This window comes from Corella eumyota, chromosome 3 (genome assembly GCF_963082875.1).
Source record: "Corella eumyota chromosome 3, kaCorEumy4.1, whole genome shotgun sequence".
NCBI lineage: Eukaryota > Metazoa > Chordata > Ascidiacea > Phlebobranchia > Corellidae > Corella > Corella eumyota.
This window is the reverse complement of record NC_137492.1, coordinates 19729665-19755414: the sequence shown is the minus strand read 5'-3', so window position 1 is coordinate 19755414 and position 25750 is coordinate 19729665. Positions and strand designations below refer to the sequence as shown.

General features: G+C 30.4%; 6 protein-coding genes across 6 annotated transcripts; 3 read left to right on the top strand and 3 right to left on the bottom strand.

The window, feature by feature from the left end:
• Positions 1 to 157: 157 nt before the first annotated feature.
• On the bottom strand, positions 158 to 3551 carry LOC145746137 (ornithine aminotransferase, mitochondrial-like). Its single transcript, XM_082564331.1, has 9 exons — positions 3409 to 3551; positions 3057 to 3227; positions 2717 to 2834; positions 2361 to 2584; positions 1675 to 1818; positions 1395 to 1473; positions 945 to 1087; positions 693 to 837; positions 158 to 612 (listed from the first exon to the last, which is right to left on the bottom strand). The coding sequence occupies exons 1-9, from the start codon at positions 3535 to 3537 to the stop codon at positions 449 to 451; spliced, it is 1317 nt and encodes a 438-aa protein (XP_082420457.1). The 5' UTR covers positions 3538 to 3551; the 3' UTR covers positions 158 to 448.
• A 1390-nt stretch (positions 3552 to 4941) lies between these two features.
• On the bottom strand, positions 4942 to 7056 carry LOC145745800 (uncharacterized). Its single transcript, XM_082563962.1, has 5 exons — positions 6916 to 7056; positions 6509 to 6726; positions 5994 to 6400; positions 5718 to 5791; positions 4942 to 5321 (listed from the first exon to the last, which is right to left on the bottom strand). Exons 1-5 carry the CDS (start codon positions 6944 to 6946, stop codon positions 5200 to 5202), a joined length of 852 nt encoding a protein of 283 aa, XP_082420088.1. The 5' UTR covers positions 6947 to 7056; the 3' UTR covers positions 4942 to 5199.
• A 424-nt stretch (positions 7057 to 7480) lies between these two features.
• LOC145746139 (solute carrier family 35 member E3-like) lies at positions 7481 to 10211 on the top strand. Its single transcript, XM_082564334.1, has 5 exons — positions 7481 to 7892; positions 7965 to 8075; positions 8359 to 8512; positions 8915 to 9118; positions 9620 to 10211. The coding sequence occupies exons 1-5, from the start codon at positions 7503 to 7505 to the stop codon at positions 9706 to 9708; spliced, it is 948 nt and encodes a 315-aa protein (XP_082420460.1). The 5' UTR covers positions 7481 to 7502; the 3' UTR covers positions 9709 to 10211.
• Positions 10212 to 10562: 351 nt separating this feature from the next.
• On the bottom strand, positions 10563 to 11475 carry LOC145745578 (cytochrome c oxidase subunit 4 isoform 1, mitochondrial-like). The gene is made up of 2 exons (XM_082563692.1): positions 11066 to 11475; positions 10563 to 10951 (listed from the first exon to the last, which is right to left on the bottom strand). Exons 1-2 carry the CDS (start codon positions 11409 to 11411, stop codon positions 10728 to 10730), a joined length of 570 nt encoding a protein of 189 aa, XP_082419818.1. The 5' UTR covers positions 11412 to 11475; the 3' UTR covers positions 10563 to 10727.
• A 743-nt stretch (positions 11476 to 12218) lies between these two features.
• On the top strand, positions 12219 to 16625 carry LOC145746487 (serine--tRNA ligase, cytoplasmic-like). The gene is made up of 10 exons (XM_082564780.1): positions 12219 to 12382; positions 12493 to 12644; positions 12753 to 12911; positions 13223 to 13367; positions 13702 to 13856; positions 14220 to 14441; positions 14898 to 14981; positions 15303 to 15500; positions 15730 to 15859; positions 16171 to 16625. The coding sequence occupies exons 1-10, from the start codon at positions 12247 to 12249 to the stop codon at positions 16299 to 16301; spliced, it is 1512 nt and encodes a 503-aa protein (XP_082420906.1). The 5' UTR covers positions 12219 to 12246; the 3' UTR covers positions 16302 to 16625.
• A 1017-nt stretch (positions 16626 to 17642) lies between these two features.
• On the top strand, positions 17643 to 19425 carry LOC145746035 (protein Wnt-16-like). Its single transcript, XM_082564214.1, has 5 exons — positions 17643 to 17701; positions 17908 to 18172; positions 18231 to 18368; positions 18847 to 19030; positions 19151 to 19425. The coding sequence occupies exons 1-5, from the start codon at positions 17643 to 17645 to the stop codon at positions 19423 to 19425; spliced, it is 921 nt and encodes a 306-aa protein (XP_082420340.1).
• Positions 19426 to 25750: the final 6325 nt, after the last annotated feature.

Sequence of the window (25750 nt, the reverse complement as noted above, 5' to 3'; positions counted from 1 at the left end):
TAAATTTTTAAATTTTATTATATATTAAAACACAATGACCTTTCTATCAACTCTCCTCTCTCTCTTTCCGGGAATTGACTATGACATCATAAGAGGGAAAATTGTGACATCATAGAAAGGTAAGACAACATTTTAACTAATTGTGAAGTTTATTAATCAACAAGAAGTAGAGGTCGTGTAACTTACAGTATTAAAAACAATTCATAATAAAGTTAAGATTTATTGATATAATATTTACAAAATTCAACTTGAATGTATCTAAACCCCACCTTTAACCATTCTAGGTAGTTACGAAGCAAATATTAAAGATAAAAAAGATTTTGTGTATCATGAAGATATGTTGTGTAAAAAGGCAAGTGTTTTACTGATATAGTTCTAATAAAAATCTAATCTTTATTCTAGTTAAAACTAATATTTTTTGTACATTTTAGTTTTTCTTAGAGATTTTTTACAAAAACAACTTAATGGTCGATGTGATGATTGACAGGCTCTCGTCCAATTGGGATGGAGTAATGCAAAGGGGCGGAGCAAATCTGATAATATCATTGTGAGTTGGTTTGGCGAGTAATCCTCTGTCTCTCAATTTCAAACACACATCCATCGCATTGAAACCTGAAACCATATGATGTCATAAAGAAGATATTTCAAGTGTCACAAACATATGATGTTATACACATTATGACATCACAAACCTTCAGTGTTTCTTATAATAATGGCGTTCAGAAGTCCTCTTCCTCGTACCAGAGAAACAACCTCTTCTGGAAGCTGTGAAAGTGCTTCTCTTGTTTTAAGTCCGAGCTTGTAAGCATTCTCTGTCATTTTCTCTTCTAGAAGGACCTATGATGTCATAATCAATTAATTGTTGTGCTTTATCAAAAAACGAGTTTATTTTTAAATTAATTTTCGAATAATTTTTTAATATTTTTGAGAATTTTTCCTCTTACATTCAAAGCTGCCATGGCAACTCTGCAGCCAGTGGGGTTTCCCCCATAAGTGCTACCATGTTGACCAGGTTTAATGGTGAGGATAACTTCATCGTTACCGAGGACAGCAGAAACTGGATACATACCACCAGATAAAGCTTTGGCTGGGAAGTAAGTTTAACAGAAAAGGTTAGAAATAGAATATTTGTGATTTTTTTAAAGTTTTTTTTTACTTGTTTATATGAAAAATTGCAAAATGTGGTTTTGTTTTTATTTTTAATCTTATTGCATTTGCTAAAACTAGTAGATGAAGTTTACTAAAATCTTATCAGTGGAAAGAAATATCATTATTACCACAATAATGTTGTAGTGCAAAGTACTGTGTACCAATATACTGAACAATAATGCTTTACTAAGATTACAACCTAAGTTGCTTCATTTTACAAGTGGTTCTTTGTATTTTATACTTACCCAATATGAGGAGATCAGGTTTCACGTTTTCGTAATCACAAGCCAACAACTGTCCAGTTCTGCCACATCCTGTCTGAACCTGGGTTTTAACATAAAGAAATTAAATGTTAATACCATGATTTGGAAAAAACCTAAATCCATAAAGCCGAGTGTCTGGCCACTACACCATGTGTCTTAATACTAAAGGTAATGAAAAGAATTTGAATACCAGATGTCATCGGTTGGATTCTCACTACTGACACATTAAAAGGTATTTATTTTTTTATAAATTTTTACAAACCTCGTCTGCAATCCAAAGAACGTTGTATTTTGTGCACAACTCTCTAACTCCTTTTAAGTATCCATCTTGGGGAACCACCACTCCGGCCTCCCCCTGAATGGGTTCCACCATAAACGCAGCAGTGTTTCCATCCTGGAATTCTTTCTGTGACAAATATTTGGAAACACTGTTAGTAGTATTCAGTTAAACATTAGGTATTAGTAATAATCAGATATTTTTTTTGTATATAAATTTATCCTCGATGTGGGAAGGTCGAATGCGTGACCTAAACATAGAGTAACATCAGTTACTCCGACCCAGTCTCGAGTTGCCTTCGACAGTTTGAGATATTATAAAGACTATAATTGCTCGGTGATTATATTGCTGATTAAGTGTTTGCTTAGCAGGAGTTCATACCGTTTATAGCGCCTTACTTAAGGGCACTACAGCATGGGATCAGTGGGGATTAAACCCATGACCTCATGGTGGTGTAGCAAGTGTTATTACCACAACACCATGCTGCATAGTCATACTGGTATTTTTGTAAAGGTAGTTGAATAATTAAAAAGGAAATTGATTTGTTTACTTTGAATTAGGTTATTTATGATAAACATTACTATGACAGGTTAGTTGACAGACTGCAAAAAACAAGGATGTAACAAATTAATATATGCAAATTATTTAAACAAAACTTTATATTTTTTAACCTCTAAAGCTTGTAAATCATCATAAGGAACAACTCCAATTCCGGGTAAGAAGGGTCCAAACCCCGCGTAACAATCCGGGTCTGTTGACGAAGAACAAGCGGCAATACTTCGGCCCCAAAAGTTACCCGCTGCAAATATAACACGAGCCTTGTTCTCTGGGACACCCTTTACGTCATAAGCCCACCTCCGTGCCAACTTGACAGCAGTTTCACAAGCCTCAACCCCTGTTTTAATAATAAAAGAAAATTAATTAAAAAATTTGGTAAAAATCAATTTTAAAACAAAGGTCATTTTTTATTTTTTGCTTGTATTGAATGGATTTATTTCACAAGCTTATTATTGATATTGATACATACCAGTGTTCATGGGAATAACTTTATCAAAACCAAACAATTTTGTGATAAATTCTTCATATTCCCCCAATGCATCATTGTAGAAAGCTCGTGATGTTAAACCCAGAGTAGACGCTTGTTTCTAAATTAAATCGCTTTTATTAAAGCGTTTTACATTTCAAGTGCCCTAATAAAAGTAAAAACTAACAAGTAAATTGGTTTTTATTAAATTGCCTTTAGCAGAATAATAAAAAAATTCAAAAATAGAATATAAAAAGGTGCTTTAGGTGCTGCACTTTTATTGATAAATCCCTATTATATTTTATATTCACCAAACCCAAACTAAAACTTTTTCTTTTTTTACCACCAATGCTTCCAGTATTTTAGGATGACAATGTCCCTGGTTGACCGAGCTGTATGCGCTCAAATAATCAAAATATTGGTTCCCCTCAACATCCCAAACAAAAACCCCTTTACCCCGCTGTAGTGCAACAGGAAGGGGGCTGTAGTTGTGGCCCCCAAAAACATCTTCTTTCTAAATAAAAATTGACAATTAGATTTTTTTGGAGTTGAGTTTTACACAAAAATTGATCTTAAAAAAATTCAAAAGATTACTTTAAAATTTTTTAAATTTACAATGTTTGGATCAAAGAAGAATTTTATAATTTAACAACATATAAAATTAGCATTTTTTAATTTAAAAAACAATGTTTTACTTCAAACACAGCTTGGGACAATGCCCCCATTGTCTTTGGTTCCACTTGAGTGGACATAAATGATCTTCCAACATTATTCCTGCTCGAGGAAAGCAATTTATTTAACGAAAAAAATCTTAAAGAACTCATGATTATAACACCTAAACCCTATTAAATAGCAATAAAAAATAACTTTTTAATTTTCTACATTTAGTTATCCTCGATGTGGAAAGGTTGACTTTTTAACCTAAACATAGAGTAACATTTGTTACCCTAACCCAGTCTCGAGTTGCATGTGGCAGTTTGAAATATTATAGATTATAATTACCCGATATTTATGCTGTTGATTAAGTATTGGCTAATTTAAATCTATCTTCAGAAAGTTTTTTTTAATAAACATTAGATTACCAAACCTAGTCACTAGTTTGCTAGTTAAAAAATTTCAAGCTTTTTTTTAACAGAACGTGCAAAGGGTTTTAACTTCGTAATTTCAAAATATGCAAAGGCATGACTTGCTAGTGTAATGCTACAGACAACATTAAACGTGTAGCGGAGCTTATAACATAAACAAAACATATCCGATATCTTGAAATATTTGTTTGAGCTCATATTGCGCAATCACACATCTTTGACTAACCAATCAAACATCAAAACAAGTTTACGCCCATTTTTTCGTTCACGTGGGCCACATAAACAATAACAAAAAGAGGGGCTATTGAAAAAGTGACGTCATCAGTAAATGCATGATTGGTTTTTTAAATTATTAGTTTTAAGCATTTTCAAGTACAAAGATTTAGCTTTAATTTTTATTATTAAGTAATTAAACACTTCATTTAAATTACTAAAACATTTATTTTTTTCAAAAAAAATTTTCAAGATCTTTAATTTTAAAAATAAATTTGTTTAGTAGAGGATAACCAGGGCAGTTTTATGGTCTCCTACTGCCACAAAGCGTAGACAAATATTAAAAATTTTGTGTCGTAAGTTGGCGCTTTAGAGTTTGTTATCATTTTGATGGCAATGCAACGTGGATATAAAGTTTGTTTAAATATTGAATAAACACGAATAAAAAGGTCTGTTTAGTTAGGTTATGGTTTGTTTGTGTTGCGTATATTGTACAGATCTAATTGAGATTATTTAAAATAAGAAGTCTAGAGTTTTACAGTTGTTATTATACGATAAAATCTGTTATTTTTTTAATAAATTTTAACAATGTAATGTTATAAACTTGTTTGATTTCTGGTATTGTAGACATTTACTCATGTTACTTATTAGGCAGTTAGTATTTTTTTAAATGAGTTATTTTTGTTTTTTAATCTTACATTGCCTTTTTGCAGTAATAACATTAGCTAACTTTATTTTATAGTAATATTTTAATAAACTCTTTCGTATTTGTAACATTAATCTAACAGTGAATTAAAATTATCAGATTATCTAATTTTTTAATATTGTTAGACTGTTGCAGTTTACTCTAAGCCCTTTAAATTGTGTCACACTCGCTAATGTAATTAAAATCGAATGCATATGTTAAGGCTTCAGGACAGGAAGCTGCACATGGAAGTAAATGTTTGTTTAAAATAATAAGTGAGCCAATAAGAACCACCATAAGAAGTTATTTCGTAATTTAGGCAAAAATCAGTGTCAAAAATTGTTATTTTTATAATGTAAAAGTGTTGGTAATGTGTTATGACAAAATTTAACAGTTATTGAAATTTGATATATATATACCATTATGTAACATATTAATACATAATGTAAAGTTTATATTTCTTTACATAATTAATAGAAACACATAAAGGAGCCCCATTTAATTTACACCTCATTGCCACCACTAAACTTGGTTTCAAATCCATAATAAATCTCGTTAGGATTGCTTTCCACTTGGTTCAACCAACTCACAATCCTCCATGCTTGTTCTGGATCCATGTTTGATCCTGTTTATTGTCAGATATATGATCAATTTGAAGTAAAATTTAAGTTTAGTATGTGGTTTCTTGTTGTACATAGGTGCAAATTAGTTTCTTTATTTTTGTATATATCTTTATCCTTGATGTGGGAAAGTCGAATGCGCGACCTAAACATAGAGTAACAACAGTTACTCCGACCCAGTCTTGAGTTGCCGGTGGCAGTTTGGGATATTATAGATTATAATTGCCCGATAATTATGCTGCTGATTAAGTGCTGGCTCTTTATACTGTTTATAGCGCATTACTCTACAGCACACATTTTCTATTCGTAATATTTGGTGTTAATATTATTGTACTTAATGTCTTCAGGCCATTGTTAAGCATCTAATATTAGATTAGTTTGAAAATTGAATATTAATTTACCTGGATTTAAGTTTTTTCTTCTTCTTAAAAGTCTTGGTGAGTTAGGAGGGGCACTGTTTGGTGGAATTTGATCTCTGAAACACAGTTATAGTTTTTTTTGTTAATTTAAAGTTATACATTTGAATTATCATAGTTAAAAGTACAGCTTTTGGTTGTTGAAAGTGCTGTTTTTATGGTGTTAAGTTTAACTACTGTTTGATATTTTAACTTAAAAATAAATACTATTTTTATTTTTTATATAATTTGGTAATTTTTTTTAAATGTTGAAATTCCTACATTTTGTTGTTTTGGTTTGTTTTCTCAAGCAACAAAGCTGATCTCCGTTGTAGATGTTGTCGCTTTAAAACAAAATTAATTCTTTGATGAATATGAAACCTTTCTGTTGGTGTAAAAGTAGGAGATTGTAATTCCTGAGCGTTGTTCTTAACTGGTAGTTTAATTAAAATACATTTTTTCATAGCATTGTCATTAGAACATTGCTGGGTTTGTGATGTCATAGCTTGGTGATTACTTTGTTGTTTGTTGTGCAACGAATTTTGTCGCAGCATAAATCGACGCCGTTTGTTGAGCAACACTTGGTAGTTAAACCTGCGTTGATTGTTATTGTTGATTGTTTGAATCAACACTGGTGTTGTTTGTGGTCGTTGAATTATTCTTGTAAATGGTTGCTGGTGTTCTAGAATCTAAATAGTTTAAAAATTAGGTCAAATAAAAAATGGGTATTAAAGGTAAAAAAATTTGTTTTTATGCTATAAAGAAAAAAAAAAAAGTTTTTATTTTATTTAACCAACCATAGGTGTGGTGGTTGTAGGTCTTGTATCTCTTGCCTTAACATCATTATCAATATTATTATTATTGGACCATGAGCAGTTTTTCTGCCATTGTTTTCTCAATTCTTGTTCTCCGATAGTTAATTTATTGGTTCTCGGAGTTCGGAGTCTTTGTTGCTTAGTTGGAAGATATCGCCTCTCTGCTGCCCCTCCTGGTGGTGGAAATGGAGTGGATAAAACTAAAATAAAATTGAATAAAAAAGTTAATTGGTAAAGTTATAAATTCTGGTCGAATAATTTTAGTGACTGTATTTTAAGTGTTTTAAAATTAATTTTGTAAATTTCGAACCATTTTTTATAACTAAGTTTTACAATAGTCATTTTATCTTTAGGTTTTATAATTAAAGCTTACATAGAAATATACTTACTGCCTTGAGCTAAACTTTTTCTGAAGTCCATAATTTTAGAACATAATCCATAATTATCATAATTTTCATCAAGAAACTATTTTTTTTTGGCTTTAAAACTCGGCTAACTGTCGCTACATTCTTACAACACTGGAAACTCCATAAAACTTTAACTAAGTTTGCAAAAAAGTTAAAGTGAAGTGAAGGAGGCTTCAGTTTCGAAACTTGAAAAACGTTTTTTTATTTAAATGAAAAATACTCGAAAGTTTCAAAGCGTGAGTTGTGTCTCAGTTGAAGTCCTCTTTAGCTTAAGAACTTTAATTTATTTACTTTAATATTTAAAATATTTTAATTAGTATAAATTAAAAACATTTATTGTTTTTAAATTAGAGTATTGGGTTTTATTTCAGCAGGTAAATATTTAAGAACATAAGTTACCTTTTTTGCATTATTTGGTACTTAAAATTGTTCAATAATTAAAACTATAGATTTTTAGTTGCATTTTGTGATATATGTAGCTTCTACTATCTTTTGTTATAAAAATTGTACAGAAAAATTTAAATTAAAATTGATTTTTTTTAGAAATAGGTTTTTAAAATTATTAAAAAATGAAATCTGAATCAAAACATCACATCATTGCTGGTGGATTGTTCCTCAACCTTTGTTGTTCTGTATGCATTGTCTTCCTCAACAAATGGCTTTATTCCATCACAAAATTCCCCAATATCACTTTAACTTGCATCCACTTTATAGCAACATCCATCGGACTTTTTATTTGTCAAATGTTAAACGTTTTTTCGCCGAAAACAATTTCGTTTCGAGACATTTTTCCACTTTCTGTAACTTTTTGTGGATTCGTAGTGTTTACCAACTTGTCGTTACAAAGTAATACGGTAGGCACTTATCAGCTCGCTAAAGTGCTTACTACGCCGGCAATTATTTTTATTCAATCCCAATTTTATGACCAAACCTTTAGCAGTGGAATCAAACTAACTTTGGTAATAAATATTTTTATTTAAAATTTAATCTTTTTTGCCTTATTTTTACTTTTTAAAATGTTTGTTTTTTAGATTCCGATAATAATTGGTGTAATAATGAACTCCTATTATGACATCAGATTTAACATAGAAGGAACAATTTATGCTTTGGTTGGGGTAGGGGTAACTTCAATGTACCAAATTGTAAGTTTAACAAAATTTTAATAAATAATTAGAGCTTTAAAACTGTTTTAATGCCTTGAAGAAGGTGTTATACAGCTACAAGCTTCTGTCAAGCCCCCCCCTCTAAACAATCAGCAGCTTAATTATTGGCCAATTATAATTAATATTTCCCAAACTACCTCAGACTGGGTTGGAGTAACTGATGTTACTCTATGTTTAGGTTTTGCATGAAAAAAATAAAATAAAGTTGAATTTGTGTTACAATTATACTTAAAAAAATTTAATGAAAAACTTTTATTTTTAGTTAGTAGGTTCAAAACAGAAAGAGTTGCAAGCTAACTCAATGCAATTGTTATACTACCAAGCCCCATTGTCAGCATTGTTACTCATGGTTGTTATTCCATTGTTTGAACCCATTGTTGGAACAGGAGGCATTTTTAGTGGACAATGGACTAATGGTAAACACTTTTTCTTAAATAATTTACCCTAAAATAAAAGTTTTATTTTTATATTTCATTAATTTATTGCAGTTAATAATTAAAAGAAAATTTATAACACTAAATTGTGGTTTCGAGTATAAACTATATCACTTACATGTTACATTTTTGTTTCCATAACATTTCATTATTCTGAGTTTATGTCATTATAAGCCTATATCAAATTAATATTTGGAATTCTATGACAATTATGATTTTAAGGATGATAAATTGTCATTTTGTATTTATAACTCCTTGTTTGCAAAAAAACATAAATATAATTAAATTAGTAAAAGAATTCTCTAGTAAGAGCTAGCCTATAGTAAATTTTATTCTATAAACCCTAAAAAAATTATTAAAAATGTATTTTTATCTTATTTTTAGATGTTATTGGTCTTGTGTTCCTATCTGCTTGTGTTGCTTTTCTAATCAATTTAACAATATTCTGGATCATCGGAAACACTTCCCCAGTTACTTACAATATGTTTGGTCATTTTAAGTTCAGTATAACTTTGTTAGGGGGTTTCCTAATATTTGAGGACCCAATCCAATTTAACCAATTTCTTGGCATCATTGTCACCTTAGGAGGTTTGTATTTCTTTGTTTAAATTAACTAAGCCTCAAAGTTGTTAATTATATGTTTCAGTTAAATATATAGCTGATCTAGTGATATTTATCTTGTTTTTTGGTTTTGAATTTGGCATTTAGCATCTTTGTGCAGTACCCCCTTGGGAATCAAACTTAGGACCTCAGATTTTGTGATTTTTAAGCAACCCCATACAATAACAATAAAAGTGGAGTAACATCAGTTACCCAGACCAATTCTTGAGTTGACTGGTATATCATAGAATATATTTGCACAATAAATATGAGCTGCTGATTAAGTGCAGGCCTAGCAAGAGTTCATACCGTTTATAATGCCTTCACTCAAGGGCACTACAGCATGAGGTCAGCAGGGATTAAACCCTCGACCTTATGTGGTAAAGCCAAGTGTTCTGACCACTACACCATGTTGCCTCAGTATCTTTTTAAACGAAAAAAAAATTGATTTGCAGTAAAACTGATAACACAACAACTTTATATTCTCAGGTATAATCACTTATACTCACCTCAAAATGAAAGAAAACAAAACCCCACCCACCAACCCTGGGCTATCCACATTAACTGTAAAACCTTAAACTTTAGTTTAACTTATTACTTGGTGCAATATTATTGGAATTATAGAGGACAAGTGCTAGTTAGAAAATCCATGGCAGTTAGTTGCTTTATTTAGATCATATGTCGAATATATTTAAGGCAATATTTATTTACTTTTATTTAAAGTCACTGTATTAAAGTATTACCAAAATTACTTATGTTAAATTGTGTTAAATGTGTCTTCAAACTAGAATTTAAAAGTGGAACACAATAGGTGCTGCCATCAAATCAAATCATACTACCAAACTTTTAATAAAATCTATATTTCACTATATTATATTCACTCTTGCACATTATTTTGTAAGCTAATTATATTTGCTTTAATTTAGAAACAAAAATCTTAGTAATCAAAATAAATGTAGTGTCGTTATTTTTGTTATAATTCATGCAGTAATTATGTTAATTATTATTTATATCAAATGTACTTTAAACACCATTCCTGTATTAAGGAAATGTATTCTTAGTTAATAAATTATGCTAGTAATATTCTTCTGTATGTTATAAAAAAATGTTTTAAAAATTGAAAATTTCAGCAGACCTGTACCTAAAATATTCCAATATGAAGGTGAAAGATTTAATTTTTTTTAATAATAATTAAAAGCATTTACTTATCATACGTTAGGGTTATTAGTTTAATTTTCTATGCTTTTAATTTGTAGTGCGCTTGAGCATTATATTATCAAACAATTATAATTACTAATATATTGAACTACTATGTTCAATTTGGAACTGGTTTGCGGTAACAAATGTTACTCTATGTTTGGGCTATAAAATCAGCTGTCATACTGAGGATAAATCTCAATAAAAAGTAAGGAACCATTTTCCATTTCACGGAGGTTTATTAAAGTACAGTACACGTGTACACGTAACTCATATTTTAGTCCACATTTATTCGAAACAATTTGAGATATCCACCAAAATATAGAGAATTTTATTAACTAGTGAACAGGAAAATATTTGAACTTAAAAAAAAAAAACAATTTGTACGAACAATTAAAATTTATTTCCAGCAATTTTTCTCGTAATCCCATTTTGAAGCGTACCCAGTGATTGGTCCAGAATGATCCTGAAGCTGTTTCTTGATCATCTTTGCCACCCATTCTGCGTTTAATACAGATGGGTGGTAAGGGGGGTTGATGTGAACATGGATGAACCAATGTAGAAGGAGCACGAAGCTGATCAGCATCAGAACAGTTCCAACTGCACTCTTCCATATATCAGAACCTGGTAAAAGAAATAATGATTTTTCCAGAATTTTTGCAAGATTATTTAATGAATAAGTCTTAATTGGTATTTAAGTGTAGTTTTAACAAGCTTACAATCTTTGAATTGGTTTACCCTGCATCATGTCGGTCATTGTCATCCCAAAATAAGCGTTATAAAGATCCAGATGTTGCTCCGTTGACATCTTACCCCAATCCCCGAGCTCTAACTTCTTTAAGGCTTGAAGCTCATCATTGTATTTTGCTATCCTCGGGAAGGGAGGTATAGGGGTGTAAAGACTCTCAAAGAAAGATGGATTTTCTTCGGGGTCATAAACCCCATCGGGGACATTTTGCCCACCTGAGTACCCCAAGGGAAGGACATATGAAACGGAGGTGCTGTTGGCAACCGGGGCCAAGTAAAAAGGTCGGGTCTTCTGAAGTACAGATCGGGTAGCAACTCGCAGAATGTTGGAGGCCATTTTAAAAGATTTAAACAGAAATACGTAAGGCCTAAATAATTTAAAGAGACCTAAATATTATTATTTAAACTGTTAAGCAATATTATTATTATTTGACCGCGCACTACAGAGGATTTTATTTTAAAGGCTTGTAAATTGGCCATATATGTACTTATTTATAGTTTATTTTGCTTTACTATAATAAATTGCACTTAAACTAAGTTTTAACAGTTTAAGGAAATATTTTAAAACTTGACAATAAATTGCAGACGTGACCTTTTACCGAAGGTGGGGCGAAGTTTTAACCGAATGTGTTCAAAAAGGTCATCCATTTTGTAAATAAAGAAACTTTTTTTTAAATAAACAAAAAAGATTATTAAATGTTTTAGTTATAAATAGAAAATAAATTTAAGTATAAATTATACTAAATAGACCTAAAATTTTTAATAAAAAAATAGATGTTTAATTTCAAAAACGTTTGGCAACCCTGTTTGAGCACATGTTGCATCATTAAATAATTTTATGACGTTGATAAATAATTGCACGACTGTTCGTTGAGTTTTTCTGTTTAAATTTATAAAATATAAAGCCAGGCCTTAAATTTTGTATTAAATTGATTATAAACTTAGCTAATTTAGTGTGGTTTTCTATCTTTAACTGGGGTTAGTGAAGTACATATAAATATTTGGTTCTTGGATTTTTTTTGTGATTTACGATTTTTTTATTGATTTTGCTGTTTTTTTAATCATTTTAATAAAGTATTTTTAATTTTTAAAATATGCAATATCTTTTGAATTTTTTTTGGATTTTTATTTTATTTACAGAAATTTAGACAATTTAAAAAAACTTTGTAAGGATGGTTTTAGATTTGGATTTGTTTCGAACAGATAAGGGCGGAAACCCTGAAAAAATTAGAGACAATCAAGCCAAGCGATATAAAGATGTTAAACTTGTTGATAACCTGGTTGCTGCTGACACAGAATGGAGAAAATGTGAGGATAAATTCAGTTTGTTTTAGTAACACAAACTATAGTAAAGTTGTGCTCGAATTAAATTTTTTTAAATTAGGATTTTGATAATATTTTGTTTTATTTTTTTTAAGGTCGTTTTGTTGCGGACAACTTAAACAAAATGAAGAATCTTTGCAGCAAAGCGATTGGCTTAAAAATGAAAAAAAAAGAGGATGTCGGGACTGATGACTCTCTTCCAGAGGGATTTCCCTCTGTAGAGAACCTTACTGGAGAAATATTAGCTGTGAGTTTTCAAATTTTTGTTTCTAAAATAAAATTTATAATTGTCAGATATTTTAATTTAAAAGGTTAAAAAAACTCCCTTTAGGTTTTAATGTTTTATTTTTTGTAGGAATTAAAAGTTGTTCAGATCAAAAAGTTGAGGTTATTAGTTGACGAGGAAATCGTGAAATGTGATCAGAAGAGAATCGAACTCGAAACCTTGAGGTCAAAAAACCTAAGAGAAATTGGAAATATTTTGCACGACTCAGTTCCTATTAGCAACGATGAAGTAAAAATTTTAACTTATTATTTGTTCTGTATATAACTCTATCTGTTCGTAAACTTTGTATGTATAACAAAGTAGCAGCGGGGATTAAACCAAGGACCCCTTTAATCTTAAAAAATTTAAGTGTATATTAAAATTTACAAGCAATGATGACCGAATCTGTTCTGACCAGTCAAAATGTAAACTGAAAAGTTTATAAAAAAAGTTTGAACCAACTTTGAAACAATAAATCTGAGCTTGTATTCCTTAATAATAAAATATTTTTAAAAAGTAATCAAAAAATCAAAATGTAAATAACAGAATTTCCTGTTTAGGATGCTGATAATCGAATTGAGAGAACGTGGGGAGATAGCACAGTAAGAAAAAGGTACTCTCATGTTGACCTTGTGGTCATGGTTGATGGGTTTGAGGGTGAAAAAGGGGCAGTGGTTGCTGGGAGCAGGGGATATTTCCTTAAAGGTAAGTTTCACAACATATTATACCTCCAATAGTTTTTGCTTTATAGTATATACTTATTTTGTTTTATACTTTTTAAGTTCTTAGTTAATAAAAGTAGAGCAAGCAATGATGTACATTTCCTACCCAATCTGACCAGTTATAATGTAAACTGAAACGTATTTACAATGCGTTGATACAAAAAAATATGAGCTTGTTTATATTTTTTTTTAATAAACAAAAAAATTGATTAAGTATCCAGTTATACCCTATGTTTAGGTTGTTAAGTTGGCCTTTCCATACTAAGGCTAACACATTTTAAAAATTATTATTTACCTTATATTAAATTTATTTTAAGGTCCGCTGGTGTTTCTTGAGCAGGCTTTGATCAACTTTGCTCTCCAAACTCTTGGGTCAAAAGGTTACGTTCCAATTTACACCCCATTCTTTATGAGAAAAGAAGTGATGCAGGAAGTAGCCCAACTTTCTCAATTTGATGACGAGCTTTATAAGGTTAGGGTGACTTTTATTGCCCAAAAACCTTATTTACTAAACCAGCAAATTAGTGTAGAGGTCACAACACTTAGCTTCACTACATGAGATCCATAATTCCTAATGCTCTTATGCTGTAGCATCCTTGAGTACAGTGCTATAAACAATATAAACTCCTACTGAACCAACACTTAATCAGCAGCTTAATTATTGGGCAATTATAATCTTTAATATTCCAAAATGGCAAAGGCAACTTGAGACTGGGTATGGGTAACGAAGGTTACTCTATGTTTAAGTCGTTAAGTCAATCTTTCTACATTAAAGATAAATAAATATAAGAAAAAAATTGTAAAAAGTTGGGCTCAGCAAGAACATTCCTTTTAGGTAATTGGAAAATCAAGTGAGAAAGCTGACGACAAATCAGTTGACGAGAAATATTTGATTGCAACGAGTGAACAACCAATCGCAGCTCTTCATCGTGACGATTGGTTGGAGCCGGAGAGGTTGCCGATCAAATACGCTGGAATCTCGACCTGCTTCCGGCAGGAGGTTGGATCGCACGGAAGAGACACTAGGGGGATATTCAGAGTCCATCAATTTGAAAAAGTAAGAAATTTATAGTTTGTCGTGTGGTATATGGCATCGGATTAAGTCATGGCATTGGATTAAGTCATGGCATCGAATTAAGAGTTTTTGGGTTCAAGCTGCACCAATGCCACACTATTTTCCCTCCAAGCCAAACTGTAGTGTGTTTAACCATCACTTAATCAGCAGCATAATTATCACGTAAATATTATCTATAATATCCCAAACTACCAAAGGCATCTTAAGTCTGGGTTAGGGTAACAAATGTTACTCTATGTTTAGGTTGCCATCAAGGATAAATAAACCTAAAAAAAATTAACAAGCAATGATGAGTGATCCATTCTGACCAGTTAAAATGTAAACTGAAAAGTTAAACATTTCTTTGAAAAACAGTGCAACTGAGCTTGTTTTACCTAAATATTAACTTGGTAAATTTACAATAACAACCACAGTTTTATAAGGTTGACTTTTTTAAAGATTGAACAATTTATTTATTCTTCTCCTGAAACTTCTTGGGAAATATTTGATGGAATGATCGCTGTGGCGGAGTCATTTTATAAGGTAAGCACTTTTAATAATATAAAGGTAAGCACTTTTATAAAACTCTTGCTGAGCCAACACTCAATTAGCAGCATAATTATCGAGCAATTATAATCTATAATATTTCAAACTGCTAAAGGCATATGAGACTGGGTTGAAGTAACAGTTGTTACTCTATGTTTGGGTCATGCATTCGAGTTTCTCACATCGAGGATAAATATATAAAGATAAACATAGCACTTAAAAAATAAATATTTTTGTTTCCCATCATGTAGGACCTAGGAATCTTTTTTTTTTATATTTTTTTTTTTTTTTTTATATTTTTTGTTTCCCATCATGTAGGACCTAGGAATCCCATACAGAATTGTGAATATCGTTTCTGGGGCTCTAAACCATGCAGCTGCTAAGAAATTGGATCTGGAAGGGTGGTTCCCCTCATCTGGTACCCACCGAGAGCTCGTCAGTTGTTCTAATTGTTTGGATTATCAAGCTCGGAGGTTGCGGGTTCGATTCGGACAAACTAAAAAGATGATGGAGAAGGTAGTTGTGATGTCATAAAACTTTTAAAAAAATGTCATTGCAAAAGTTATTGAGCTTGAGACGTCATAGTTTAGAAGATTGTGATGCCATAAGTTTACTTAAGAGATTGAGTTGTCACGTGTTAATGTTGTGACGTCATAAATTTCTACTTAAAGCAAATGCCCGAGCAGAAAAATAACGTCATAAAGGGTTCTGTTTGTTCAATATTTAATTAAAAATAAATATTTAGACGGAGTTTGTCCACATGTTAAACGCGACGATGTGCGCCACCACGCGGGTGATTTGCGCCATTCTAGAAAACTACCAAACCGAGGAAGGAATCCTAATTCCTGATGTACTCAAGTCATTCATGCCGGAGCGTAAGTTGTTTATATTAATTTATCCTCAATGTGGGAAGGTCGACTTCGCAACCTAAACATAGAGTAACATCAGTTACTCTGACCCAGTCTCAAGTTGCCTTTAGCAGTTTGAGATATTATAGAAATTGCCCGATAATTATGCTGCTGTTTAAGTGTTGGCTCGGCAGGAGTTTATACTGTTTATAGAGCCTTACTCATGGGCGCTACAGCATAAGAGCAAGGGGATTAAACCAAGGACCTTATGTAGGAAAGTTAAGTGTTAGAATTATTTTGAAAAGTTAAATATTGTTTAATTAAACTTCTAATTCCAGAATATCGTGAAATAATTAAATTTACGCGACCGGCCCCCATCGACGAAGAAGAAGCAAAAAAACAAAAGAAGAAGAACAAAGGGAAAGGTGACGTCACAACTGATATGAAACAACTTAAACTCGGCAGTTAACCTTCTTTGTCATTTTATCACGTGACATAGAAGCACGTGGTTTGTTGAATAATGACGTCACAAAAATAAACGTCGTCAATTATTTATGTCATGCAAAATATTTAAAAAAATTAAAATTGCCTTTTAGTCGTAACCATAATAGTATACGTCATAGACAATTTATTATGACGTCATATAGTACCCATTGTAAATAAATCATAGATTGTTTATTGCAGTTACTAAATATTGACAAAATTTGTAAAATTTAAAGTTAGGTGTAGAGGGTGATACTTTAATAAATTATTTCTCGTATTTTTGTTTTAATTAAAAAGTAATTAATTAATTAGCACAGACAAAAAAAAAGATTTTTGGAAAATAAATTGTACATTTTTGGATAAACTTCAAAGTTAATAATTTTTGTTTTAAATTTTTTTAAAGTTATTTTTGACATTTAGCTTCTGATAAGAAAATAATTTGTTTAAATTAGGGAGGAGTTTTTAGTTGATATAAAGTTTTAATTTATGAACAAAGATAGCGTAAGGAGTCCTGTTTTAAAAGACTAAATATCATCAATTTTATCTGCTCAAAACATCCGAGAATAAATTCTAATTTAGAGAAAATGTTTACAAGAAAAAACTTCAAAAAATTTCGTTCGGAAATTGAAAATAATATGAAGCAATTATGTTGAAATTATTTAACTTCAAACGACGATTTATAAATCGAAAAATTTGAAATTAAATTTTCATTTCTCGGGTATAATGTTTCGCGGAGGTTTGACTTTGTGTGTCTATTTCGGTTTGGTTCGTCTTGGGTTGCTTTGGAAGCATATGTAAGTACACATAAAGCGCATATTAAAATAGATAATTGTTACGTAATAGTTAGTGCTTGTAGCTTAGTAAAAAAATTATATAAGCATGCCAACAGTTAAATTAATCAAATTGATTTATTTTTACTAAGACTTTGTAATTTTTAGAGGTAAGTTAGGAGTGCTAGCTGTCCATCCTCACTACCCCGAACTACCTACATCATTTTCAGTTGATAGTGACGTCATCATAGGTAAAGGTCACTCGGGGTTAACACAGATTGATGACGAATTGTTGGGTTGGTGTAACGACAGAAACGGTAAAAATTTTTAAATTTATTTTACAAAAAGAATTTTAAGATTCGATACAAAACAATTTTTGATTGATTGATGATTGAATTTAGTCTTAAATCTAGGAGTAAATTATCTTAAAACATAATTTAATGATTAAAACTAAGATCTTGAAGTTAATATCGCACGTGGCTTAAAACCCACAAAACACGTTTTGTTTATTTTTTTAGATAAGTTTACTCCATTGAAACAAATAATTTGTTCGCAAAATGGTCACGTGGCTTTATCTGGATACGTCACAGCGTTACGTCATTGCGAGAATCAGTTCGTAAATGAAAGGTGAACAAACTGACAATATAAAATACTCTAAAAGTAAACCACATATCAAACTTTAATTTTTTACTTTAAGATGGAATTGTTCTCTTAATAAATTCCCTTTACAAAAATCCAACAATTTGAAATACGACGATGACGTCATAACCAACCAATTAAAAGGTAGATTTAATTATTTAAACCTAAAATCAAATTAATTAGTAATATAAAAAAATGTTATGATGTAATCACTTTAGGAACAAAAGAAGAGGCTTTCTATTATGCCGTCACAAGAGCAGGGATCGCACACGCGATTACTCAAACTTGCAGTAGACTCGAGAAATCAGGTTGTGGTTGCAATGACGTCACCAAAAGGTCACTGGGTCAAGAGGTCAAGCGCATCGGGTTAGCGAACGTGGAACTGCGCCACCATACGACCAAAATTCATCACGAAAATTCGGATTTTAATTCAAAATATTCGTTTAAGGTAACCTTAATTAATAATTTTTAATTAATTTTGGAAATTATTAATTAACTTTGTTTAGAATTGGAAATGGGGTGGTTGTAGCGATGACCTTTCTCATGGGGTCAAACTATCCCGGAAGTTAATGGGAAAAGTAATTGTGGGAAATCTCACGCTAGCGGAAAAATGTAATTTGCATAACTCTAACGTTGGGAGAAAGGTAAGACTCAAAAAATAGTGAAATTTGTGCAAATATTTTTCGTTTTTCTTTAAGCTATAATAATTATTCTATAAGTAGCAATACGTGCAAATTAAGCGTGTGTGTTTTATATAATATTCCAGCTGTTTGAGATTATTTAAAATTGCCCTAATTTTGTTATTCAATCAATTATTTTAAAATATGTATTCCGGCTTTTGTAGTATTTCAAAGACATATTTTGTTTGATCTGACGGCTTTGACGTAGTTTAGACAGGGTTTTGAAGCCGCGGGGTTTATTTTTTAGCTTTACTGTTTTTTTTTAAGTTGCAATATTCACAAAAATACAAATTATCGATATTTCCAGTCACGTGACTTGTGACGTGATCGTTTAAATAAGTATGTGTTTTATGTCTCGATTTTTGGAGAAACCATTTTTAGCTATTTAGTACTTTGTAAGCATTGGTTTTGGGTTAACTTGAAAAAAATGTTTATTTTTTAGGTTTTTACCCGACTTGCCACGTTAAAATGTAAATGCCACGGAATGAGTGGCTCATGTGCCACAGTCACGTGTTGGAGGAAGCGTCCTGACATGTCTAGGGTTGCCACAGAATTAAAAAGAATTTATCAGTTTCGTTCAAAGCAGGTTGTTTCTTATGGGGAAACACTAAAGTACCGAAAAAATGGTAAATCTACATTTTAAGCTTTTTTATAGATATTTTACTGCAAATTTTACCCTACCGTCAATCTACTTATGATAAACTATTATTTTTATAATTCAAATAATATTTGATGGTTCTATAAAGGTAAAAAACGGCTACAAAAAATTTCAAAACGCGATTTTGTTTATCTCCGACCAACGCCGATCTTGTGCGGAACAAACCCCGTGAACAAAGTTTCTGGAACCCGGGGTCGAATATGCGGGGATGAAAAGGATTGCAGACGACTTTGCTGTGGGAATAGATATCACACCAAGATCATTCGTGTTGTGAAAAAATGTAAATGTAAATTCCAATGGTGTTGTGAAGTTAATTGTCAAACTTGCCAGGCTATTGAACAAGTTAATGTATGTGACACTTAGTTTTTAGCAATTTTTAAGAGTTTCTTTTAACTGTGATATATTTTAAAGTTCTTTTCTTATTCGTGAAATCCTTAATAAATCAATTTAAAAAACTTGCTTTTTAATGGAGAGAATATAAATTAATGATAGAATAATACACTAGTGGGCGATAAAGATAAAAATAAACAGAAGATTTTTCGCGCCATTTTTCTTACCGAGTTGAAGACAGGTTGGAATATTTTTTTAGGCTGGAATTTTTACAATTTTACGGGCAAAAATAGTAAAAATAATATAAATTATCCGTTTATTAGACAGTCAATTACGCTAATTGTAAAATAGAAGTGTTTTGTTTTATTTTTTTTATAGTTTTTTAGTCGTTTAACAATTTTACTGCCCTGAAATTAGTCAAATCGTGTAGCCTACTTAACTAAAACGTTTTTCAACCCTTCACAATAAAATCTCTTATAAAATTTTGTTGCTAGGTAAAATATATTTATAACTGTTTTATCTGTGTTAAATTTTAAAGTTTAAAACTGAGACAAATAGGATGATTTAAATTATGGAACACTCTGAAAATATTGACCCAAAACAGGTAAGAAACATAGACTAGTCTACCTAATAATGTTTAAAACTAAAAAGCATTTTATTAGCTGATTTAATTAAATTTTAACTTTTACTGAAATATATATTTGATTATTAGGCCTACTATTTAAACTTCTTTTTTAATTTTATTTTACATTTAGATGGGTAGTCGACCAATTATTGGATATATATCTAGAGAAGCAAATTCAAAATTTAACGACGACGCTGATTTAAATTTATCTCAAATATCCTCAATTCATGGATCACAAGGCTCGTGTGCATCTCAAAGTTACTCGATTAACATTAATCTGGACGACAATATTAAGGTAAAAACTATTTTTTATAATTTTTTTTTAAAATTTTGTCAAAAAAAAATTAATGTGACTTACTTGCTTAAGAAAAAGGAAAAACGAGGATATTTGTGCAGCCGACCAACAAATATGTTTGTGACATCACAAACCAAAGTGCAACCAGGTTATCTCGATAATTCACAAGATTCTGCTCTTAACAATTCCATGTCACAGAACATAGTTGTAAGTCAAATTATTGAACATATATATAGGTATATAGAAATGCAGTTATTTGTTATATTTATATGTTATTTAGCAAATTTTTGACAGCACTATTTAATTTTTATTTTGACTTAATAAAGGGGCAAAAGTCTGAAAAAGAAATGTATTTGTTTAGCTGTGTGGTAAAGTTGTATATTTATGAATAAAACTTTGATTTTACTAGTTGTCAAGTCAGCCTAATTCAGCCTACAGAAAAGAAAGTATGCCAAACCATATTGCTGTTTATTTAGATAGTAAGTTGAAAAAATTATAAAGTTAAAAGCAATAACATTTTTAAATTGAGCAACAATTTTAAAAAAAGGTTAAAAAAAATTATTGTTTGCATCAACAATATTGTTACATTTTTTAGAATCTTCCTCTAAAAGAAATCTTTTAAAAGTAAAGAAGGCAAAAGAAAGGCAAGAAAAATCCAACAATAACAATACACCAGTAAGTATCTATGACATATTTTCCTAAATTTTAAACTATTTAAATTTCCTTAACCCTATAACAATAAAATTTGTTTTAACATGTAGAAACCTAAGGAAAAAGAAATAAATGAAAGTGGTTCAGTTGTGGGAAGTTGTAAAGGATCGAAACCAGTTACCATGTTTACTCCAGGAGGTAAGATTTAAACATGATTTTTCAATTAATATAACTTTACAATTGTGATAACTATAAGTTAAGATTTTTATATTGCGATTAATACAATCCTACTGTGACCTTATTAATTAAATGATGATGTCATAAAGGTCGGAGTACTTATGTGAGGGTTATACCGGAGACTCAATATGACGACAAAATTGACTTTGAGGAGGAGCCGACGGAGAACCTACATCTGTCACAACTCCAACTTCAGGAACAACAACAGTTACAACCTCACCTCGAAGAACAGAACGAGTCACAGGCTTTACCCAAAGAACAGCAAAAGTTACAACTCTTACTCAAGGAACAGCAAAAGTCACAACTTTTACTCCAGGAACAGCAAAAGTCACAAGCTTTACTCATTCAACAGCAAAAGTCACAACTCTTACTTAAGGAACAGCAAAAGTCACAACCTTTTGTTCAAAAACAGCAAGTTTCACAACAATTCAAGACAGAACAAATAAAAAAAAATAAAATTAAAGAACAGGACACCAACAATTCCTTTAAGGAAACAACAATTAAAGATAACCAAGTTTTTGATCAAAGAGAAAAGAAAGAAAAACACAACACAAGTACCAAGTAAGTAAGCATACTAACTGATACTGATATAAATATGATTTTATGTAAATGTGGTTTTATTGGTTAATTTTAATAAATTCTGTTACTTGATAATTTTTAGAGCATTCGAGAAAAAAGATCATGGAACAAAAAACTTAACCAACAATTCAAATGCTGTAATTGCTGGCAAACAAATTAAAGCCCAACATAGTAAGGGTAAGAATAGGTTTTAATTTTTGTAATTTTGTATTACTTAAACCTTGAATAGGTTTTTCATATTTAACATTTACAGAAGTCAAGAATAGTATTGCATCTGTGAAAACTCCCTCTGTTGAAAGTAAATCTAAAATGAAGAAGGTTGCAGAGAAGGTTATGAATGAATTTAAGGTAATTGTTATAGGAATTTATTTGTTAAAAAAATACACTATAGATACTAAAAATATAGCCTAACTGATGTTTAATTTTTCATTCATTGTTTCATTCAGGGATTAAAAGAAAACTTAATGAACAGATCTAAAAGATCAAAGGTAAACATACTTCTGTAGTAGTTAAAAATACATAATTACTTTTAATGATGATCTAACTTAGAATACAGAGCATGAATTTAAACAAGCTTTGAAATAAAATTGTTTAGAAAAGATCGCTCTATCAAGATGATGATTTGATTCCCTCTTCACTCAAGAAGAACCCCTCTGATCTTTCTGAGAACAAGGGGGTGGGAGGAGTCATGGATGTAAGTGCTGGGGAGGAGTCTTCAGGCACAAGGAGGAGAAGAAGAAGAAAAAGCAGACAGGGTAAGATTTTAATTTAAAAAAAATTTAAAAAAAAGTTGAGTTTTTGGGAACTAGCTAGGATTAATATTTTGTTTAATAAAAGGTATATTATACCGTTCTTCCTTACTAAGACCATAAGGTTATTGTTTTGTTTGTAATATATTTTCTTTTTTGTGTAGTAAACATGCATCAGATGAGAGGTGATGAGGTGGATTCCCCAAAGGTAGTTTCCCCACAACGAGACTCTCCACCTAGATCCCAACCTGATGTAAATTTGTTTCAACCCCAACTTGATGTTTTAAAGAGAAAACCTAGAAAAAATAATAAAGGAAAAAAAGATAAAAGAGAGATTTCAACCAAGGATTTAAAACAAGAGAAAAAAATCAAAAATTTGAAATCAGATTTTAAAGAAAATTCTGATAAAGATTTTCTGCAAAAAAGTGAACCAAAAATAGAAACGGAAAATATTAAATCGAAAAATAAAAGTTTAAATCGTAAAAAATCAGCTTTAGAAGCAGCTGAAGAAATACTTGGTAGGTTGTTATAAAATTTTTATTAAATTGTAATACATGCCTTTAGTACATAACTATGTATTTCCAAAAGTACTCTTTTTAAAAAAATGTGCCATAATTTAGCAACCTAATAAAAGTATTTTATTTATGTTTGTAGACCACAGCTCCCCTGAGGTTGCAAGAGATTGTGTTTTACAACATAGGGTAAGAAATTAAAACAACCCCTTTATCATATATCATTTTTATAATGTTGTTATGCTCACTAAATCTACATAATTGACCATTTTTTAGCCTTCTCCACTTAATAATACATCAGGCCATACTAGAAATTTTTCTAAACATGAAAAATCTCTGGTTAACTTATTTGATTCAAGTGATGATGCTGAAAGTAAGTTAAAATGTTTTTGTAATAAATGAGAACAAGGTGTGCATGCTTAATTGTTATTAATTAGTAGCCTACCCTTTAGTCGGGATTTTAATTGATGTATTATGGTCGGAATTCTCAACTAATATTTGCTTTTTGTTATAATTTGTAGTCCTATAAATTGAAAAATTATTGTGCATTAGGCCCCATTATACATATATGGTGTCCCTTAAGACTCACATATTCAAAAATAAAATAAGGATTAAACTTGTGTGTTGTTATACTTACTTGTACTTGTCAACAGCTGAAATCAAGCACAAAAAAATTGTTAAAACACCAAAATGGTTGAAAGAAAATAAAACCAACAATTTAAGAACTTCTTTTCCAAGTATTGAGGTAAGCTGTTATTATTGTTTAGTACTTTAACAAAGCATTGTTGTTTACTTTCTGTTTTGTTGTTTCAGATAAGTTTTCCTGATGTTTCAAATGAATGCAGTCTCTCCCCTATTCCTATTGAACGGGTAGGGATTTATAATCAATTTATTTTACAAATTATGTATTACCACCTTTGTGTTGAATTGTTGTAACTTTTAAAATTTGAGTATTCTAAACTATAAATTATTTGTTATTTTGAAATTTTATTTTTTTAGAGCTATATCAATACTTCGAAATCACTCAACAAGTCTACAAAAAGAGAAAATGTGATGGTAAATAATTTTTTTCTTAATGGTCTTGTTTTAATTCATAGAACATAATCATAAATATTTTTTTATTTTAGAATCATTCAACTTCAATAAACAGAAAAAGCATCAACTTAAGCAAGGTTAATATAAAACATCATAAATTTATTTAATTTAATAAACCCCACAGTATAAGAAAAAACAAGAAAAATTGCAACTAAATTAATTTTTTTTATGATTTCCAGAAGAGTGAATATGATGAGTTTAGTGAGGATTCAATGATACAAATCTCTGTTGCTAAGCAACCCAAAATCAACAACTATGTTGCTAAGCAACCAGAGTTAGTTGCTAATCCATTTGAGTACAAAGTCACCACCAAACAACATGCTAAGAAGTCTCGTAAATCTAAAGTAAATTTATTGAAAAATTACTTTTTTTATGTTTTTACTTATCTTGAATGTAAGACTATCTTTACTTCACAAGCCATTAATACTAATATTACTTATTTTTTGCTTATTTATTTAACCTAAATCAGATTACTTATTTATGTTAATCAACTTTGTTGTTTATTTTCTTAGAAATCTTTTGATAAATCTTGTTCTGGAGAAAGCAAAATTTTTAATGATCCTACACCGGTTAGAAAAATAAAAAAGGTTTGAAAATGAATGAATAATGAAAACATATTAAAATTAGTTTACTTGTGCTTTTTTATTTACTTTAAAGTTGACTTACAAAATAATTGAATTATAAATTTTTTTTTAGAAAAAGCGTGAAATAAAATCTCCAATTTCAACTCCGATTAACCAAGTTTTGGTGATTTATTTTAGACATTAATATTTTAAAAATCTTGAGTAACTTTTATACATATCTATTTTTTTTTGTATTTATCTTTATCCTCGATGTGGAAAGGTCAAATACGTGACCTAAACATAGAGTAACATTAGTTACCCCGACCCAGTCTCTAGTTGCCTGTGGCAGTTTGGGTATAATATAGATTATAATTGCCCAATAATTAAGCTGCTGATTAAGTGCTGGCTAAGCAGGAGTTTGTACCGTTTATAGCACCTTACTCAAGGGCGCTACAGCATGAGAGCAGTGGGGATTGAAGCCATGACCTCATGGTGGTGTATCAAGTGTTCTTACCACTACACCACGCTGCCGGTATAACTTACTTTAATCATTTTAATCTGTGGAAAAAATTGCTAATTTAAGTAAATAATATTATTTTTAGAAATCACCCAGCAATACTAATTCATCCACACAAGAAAGTAAATCTTCACATCCAATTACCCCAGTTAAGACTAACAAGGGGGTAAGTAAATGTTTTAGGAACAAAAATTAATGTTTTTTCTCCAAAAAATGTTAAATTTATAAAATTTACTCAACAGTTTATATATGTAACGTTTTTTTTAATTCTTAAGTTGGTTGTGTTTTAATTTTAGATTAAATTGACTAAATAATTTAACATATTTTTAAACAGAAGTCTTTAACTTTTTTAATAACTATACAATTTTGAACTTTGTTGTCATAGAAACAGAGTAGACTTGACACTCGTGCTATCTTAAAATCTTTCCACACAGCTAGTGATAAAATTAACTTGAATGTATCAGTTAATAACATGGAAAAGGTAAATATTGTTAATGGGAAATTAAATGGATTTTTATCATACCTAAAATTTAGT

Bases quoted from the DNA above. Each gene is read 5' to 3' on its own strand.
- LOC145746137 (XM_082564331.1), bottom strand. From the start codon at position 3,537: ATGAGTTCTTTAAGATTTTTTTCGTTAAATAAATTGCTTTCCTCGAGC. The intron at 2,585-2,716 runs GTATGTATCAAT...TTATTAAAACAG, and splicing joins AGTTATTCCCATGAACACTG to GGGTTGAGGCTTGTGAAACT. The intron at 1,819-2,360 runs GTTAAAAAATAT...TATTTGTCACAG, and splicing joins ATGATTTACAAGCTTTAGAG to AAAGAATTCCAGGATGGAAA.
- LOC145745800 (XM_082563962.1), bottom strand. From the start codon at position 6,946: ATGGACTTCAGAAAAAGTTTAGCTCAAGGCA. The intron at 6,727-6,915 runs GTAAGTATATTT...ATTTTATTTTAG, and splicing joins AAAAAGTTTAGCTCAAGGCA to TTTTATCCACTCCATTTCCA. The intron at 5,322-5,717 runs GTAAATTAATAT...GACAATAAACAG, and splicing joins AAGAAAAAACTTAAATCCAG to GATCAAACATGGATCCAGAA.
- LOC145746139 (XM_082564334.1), top strand. From the start codon at position 7,503: ATGAAATCTGAATCAAAACATCACATCATTGCTGGTGGATTGTTCCTC. The intron at 7,893-7,964 runs GTAATAAATATT...TTTGTTTTTTAG, and splicing joins GTGGAATCAAACTAACTTTG to ATTCCGATAATAATTGGTGT. The intron at 8,513-8,914 runs GTAAACACTTTT...TCTTATTTTTAG, and splicing joins TAGTGGACAATGGACTAATG to ATGTTATTGGTCTTGTGTTC.
- LOC145745578 (XM_082563692.1), bottom strand. From the start codon at position 11,411: ATGGCCTCCAACATTCTGCGAGTTGCTACCCGATCTGTACTTCAGAAG. The intron at 10,952-11,065 runs GTAAACCAATTC...TTCTTTTACCAG, and splicing joins AATGACCGACATGATGCAGG to GTTCTGATATATGGAAGAGT.
- LOC145746487 (XM_082564780.1), top strand. From the start codon at position 12,247: ATGGTTTTAGATTTGGATTTGTTTCGAACAGATAAGGGCGGAAACCCT. The intron at 12,383-12,492 runs GTGAGGATAAAT...ATTTTTTTTAAG, and splicing joins TGACACAGAATGGAGAAAAT to GTCGTTTTGTTGCGGACAAC. The intron at 14,982-15,302 runs GTAAGCACTTTT...CCCATCATGTAG, and splicing joins TGGCGGAGTCATTTTATAAG to GACCTAGGAATCCCATACAG.
- LOC145746035 (XM_082564214.1), top strand. From the start codon at position 17,643: ATGGTCACGTGGCTTTATCTGGATACGTCACAGCGTTACGTCATTGCG. The intron at 17,702-17,907 runs GTAAATGAAAGG...CAAATTAATTAG, and splicing joins GTCATTGCGAGAATCAGTTC to TAATATAAAAAAATGTTATG. The intron at 18,369-18,846 runs GTAAGACTCAAA...TTTATTTTTTAG, and splicing joins ACTCTAACGTTGGGAGAAAG to GTTTTTACCCGACTTGCCAC.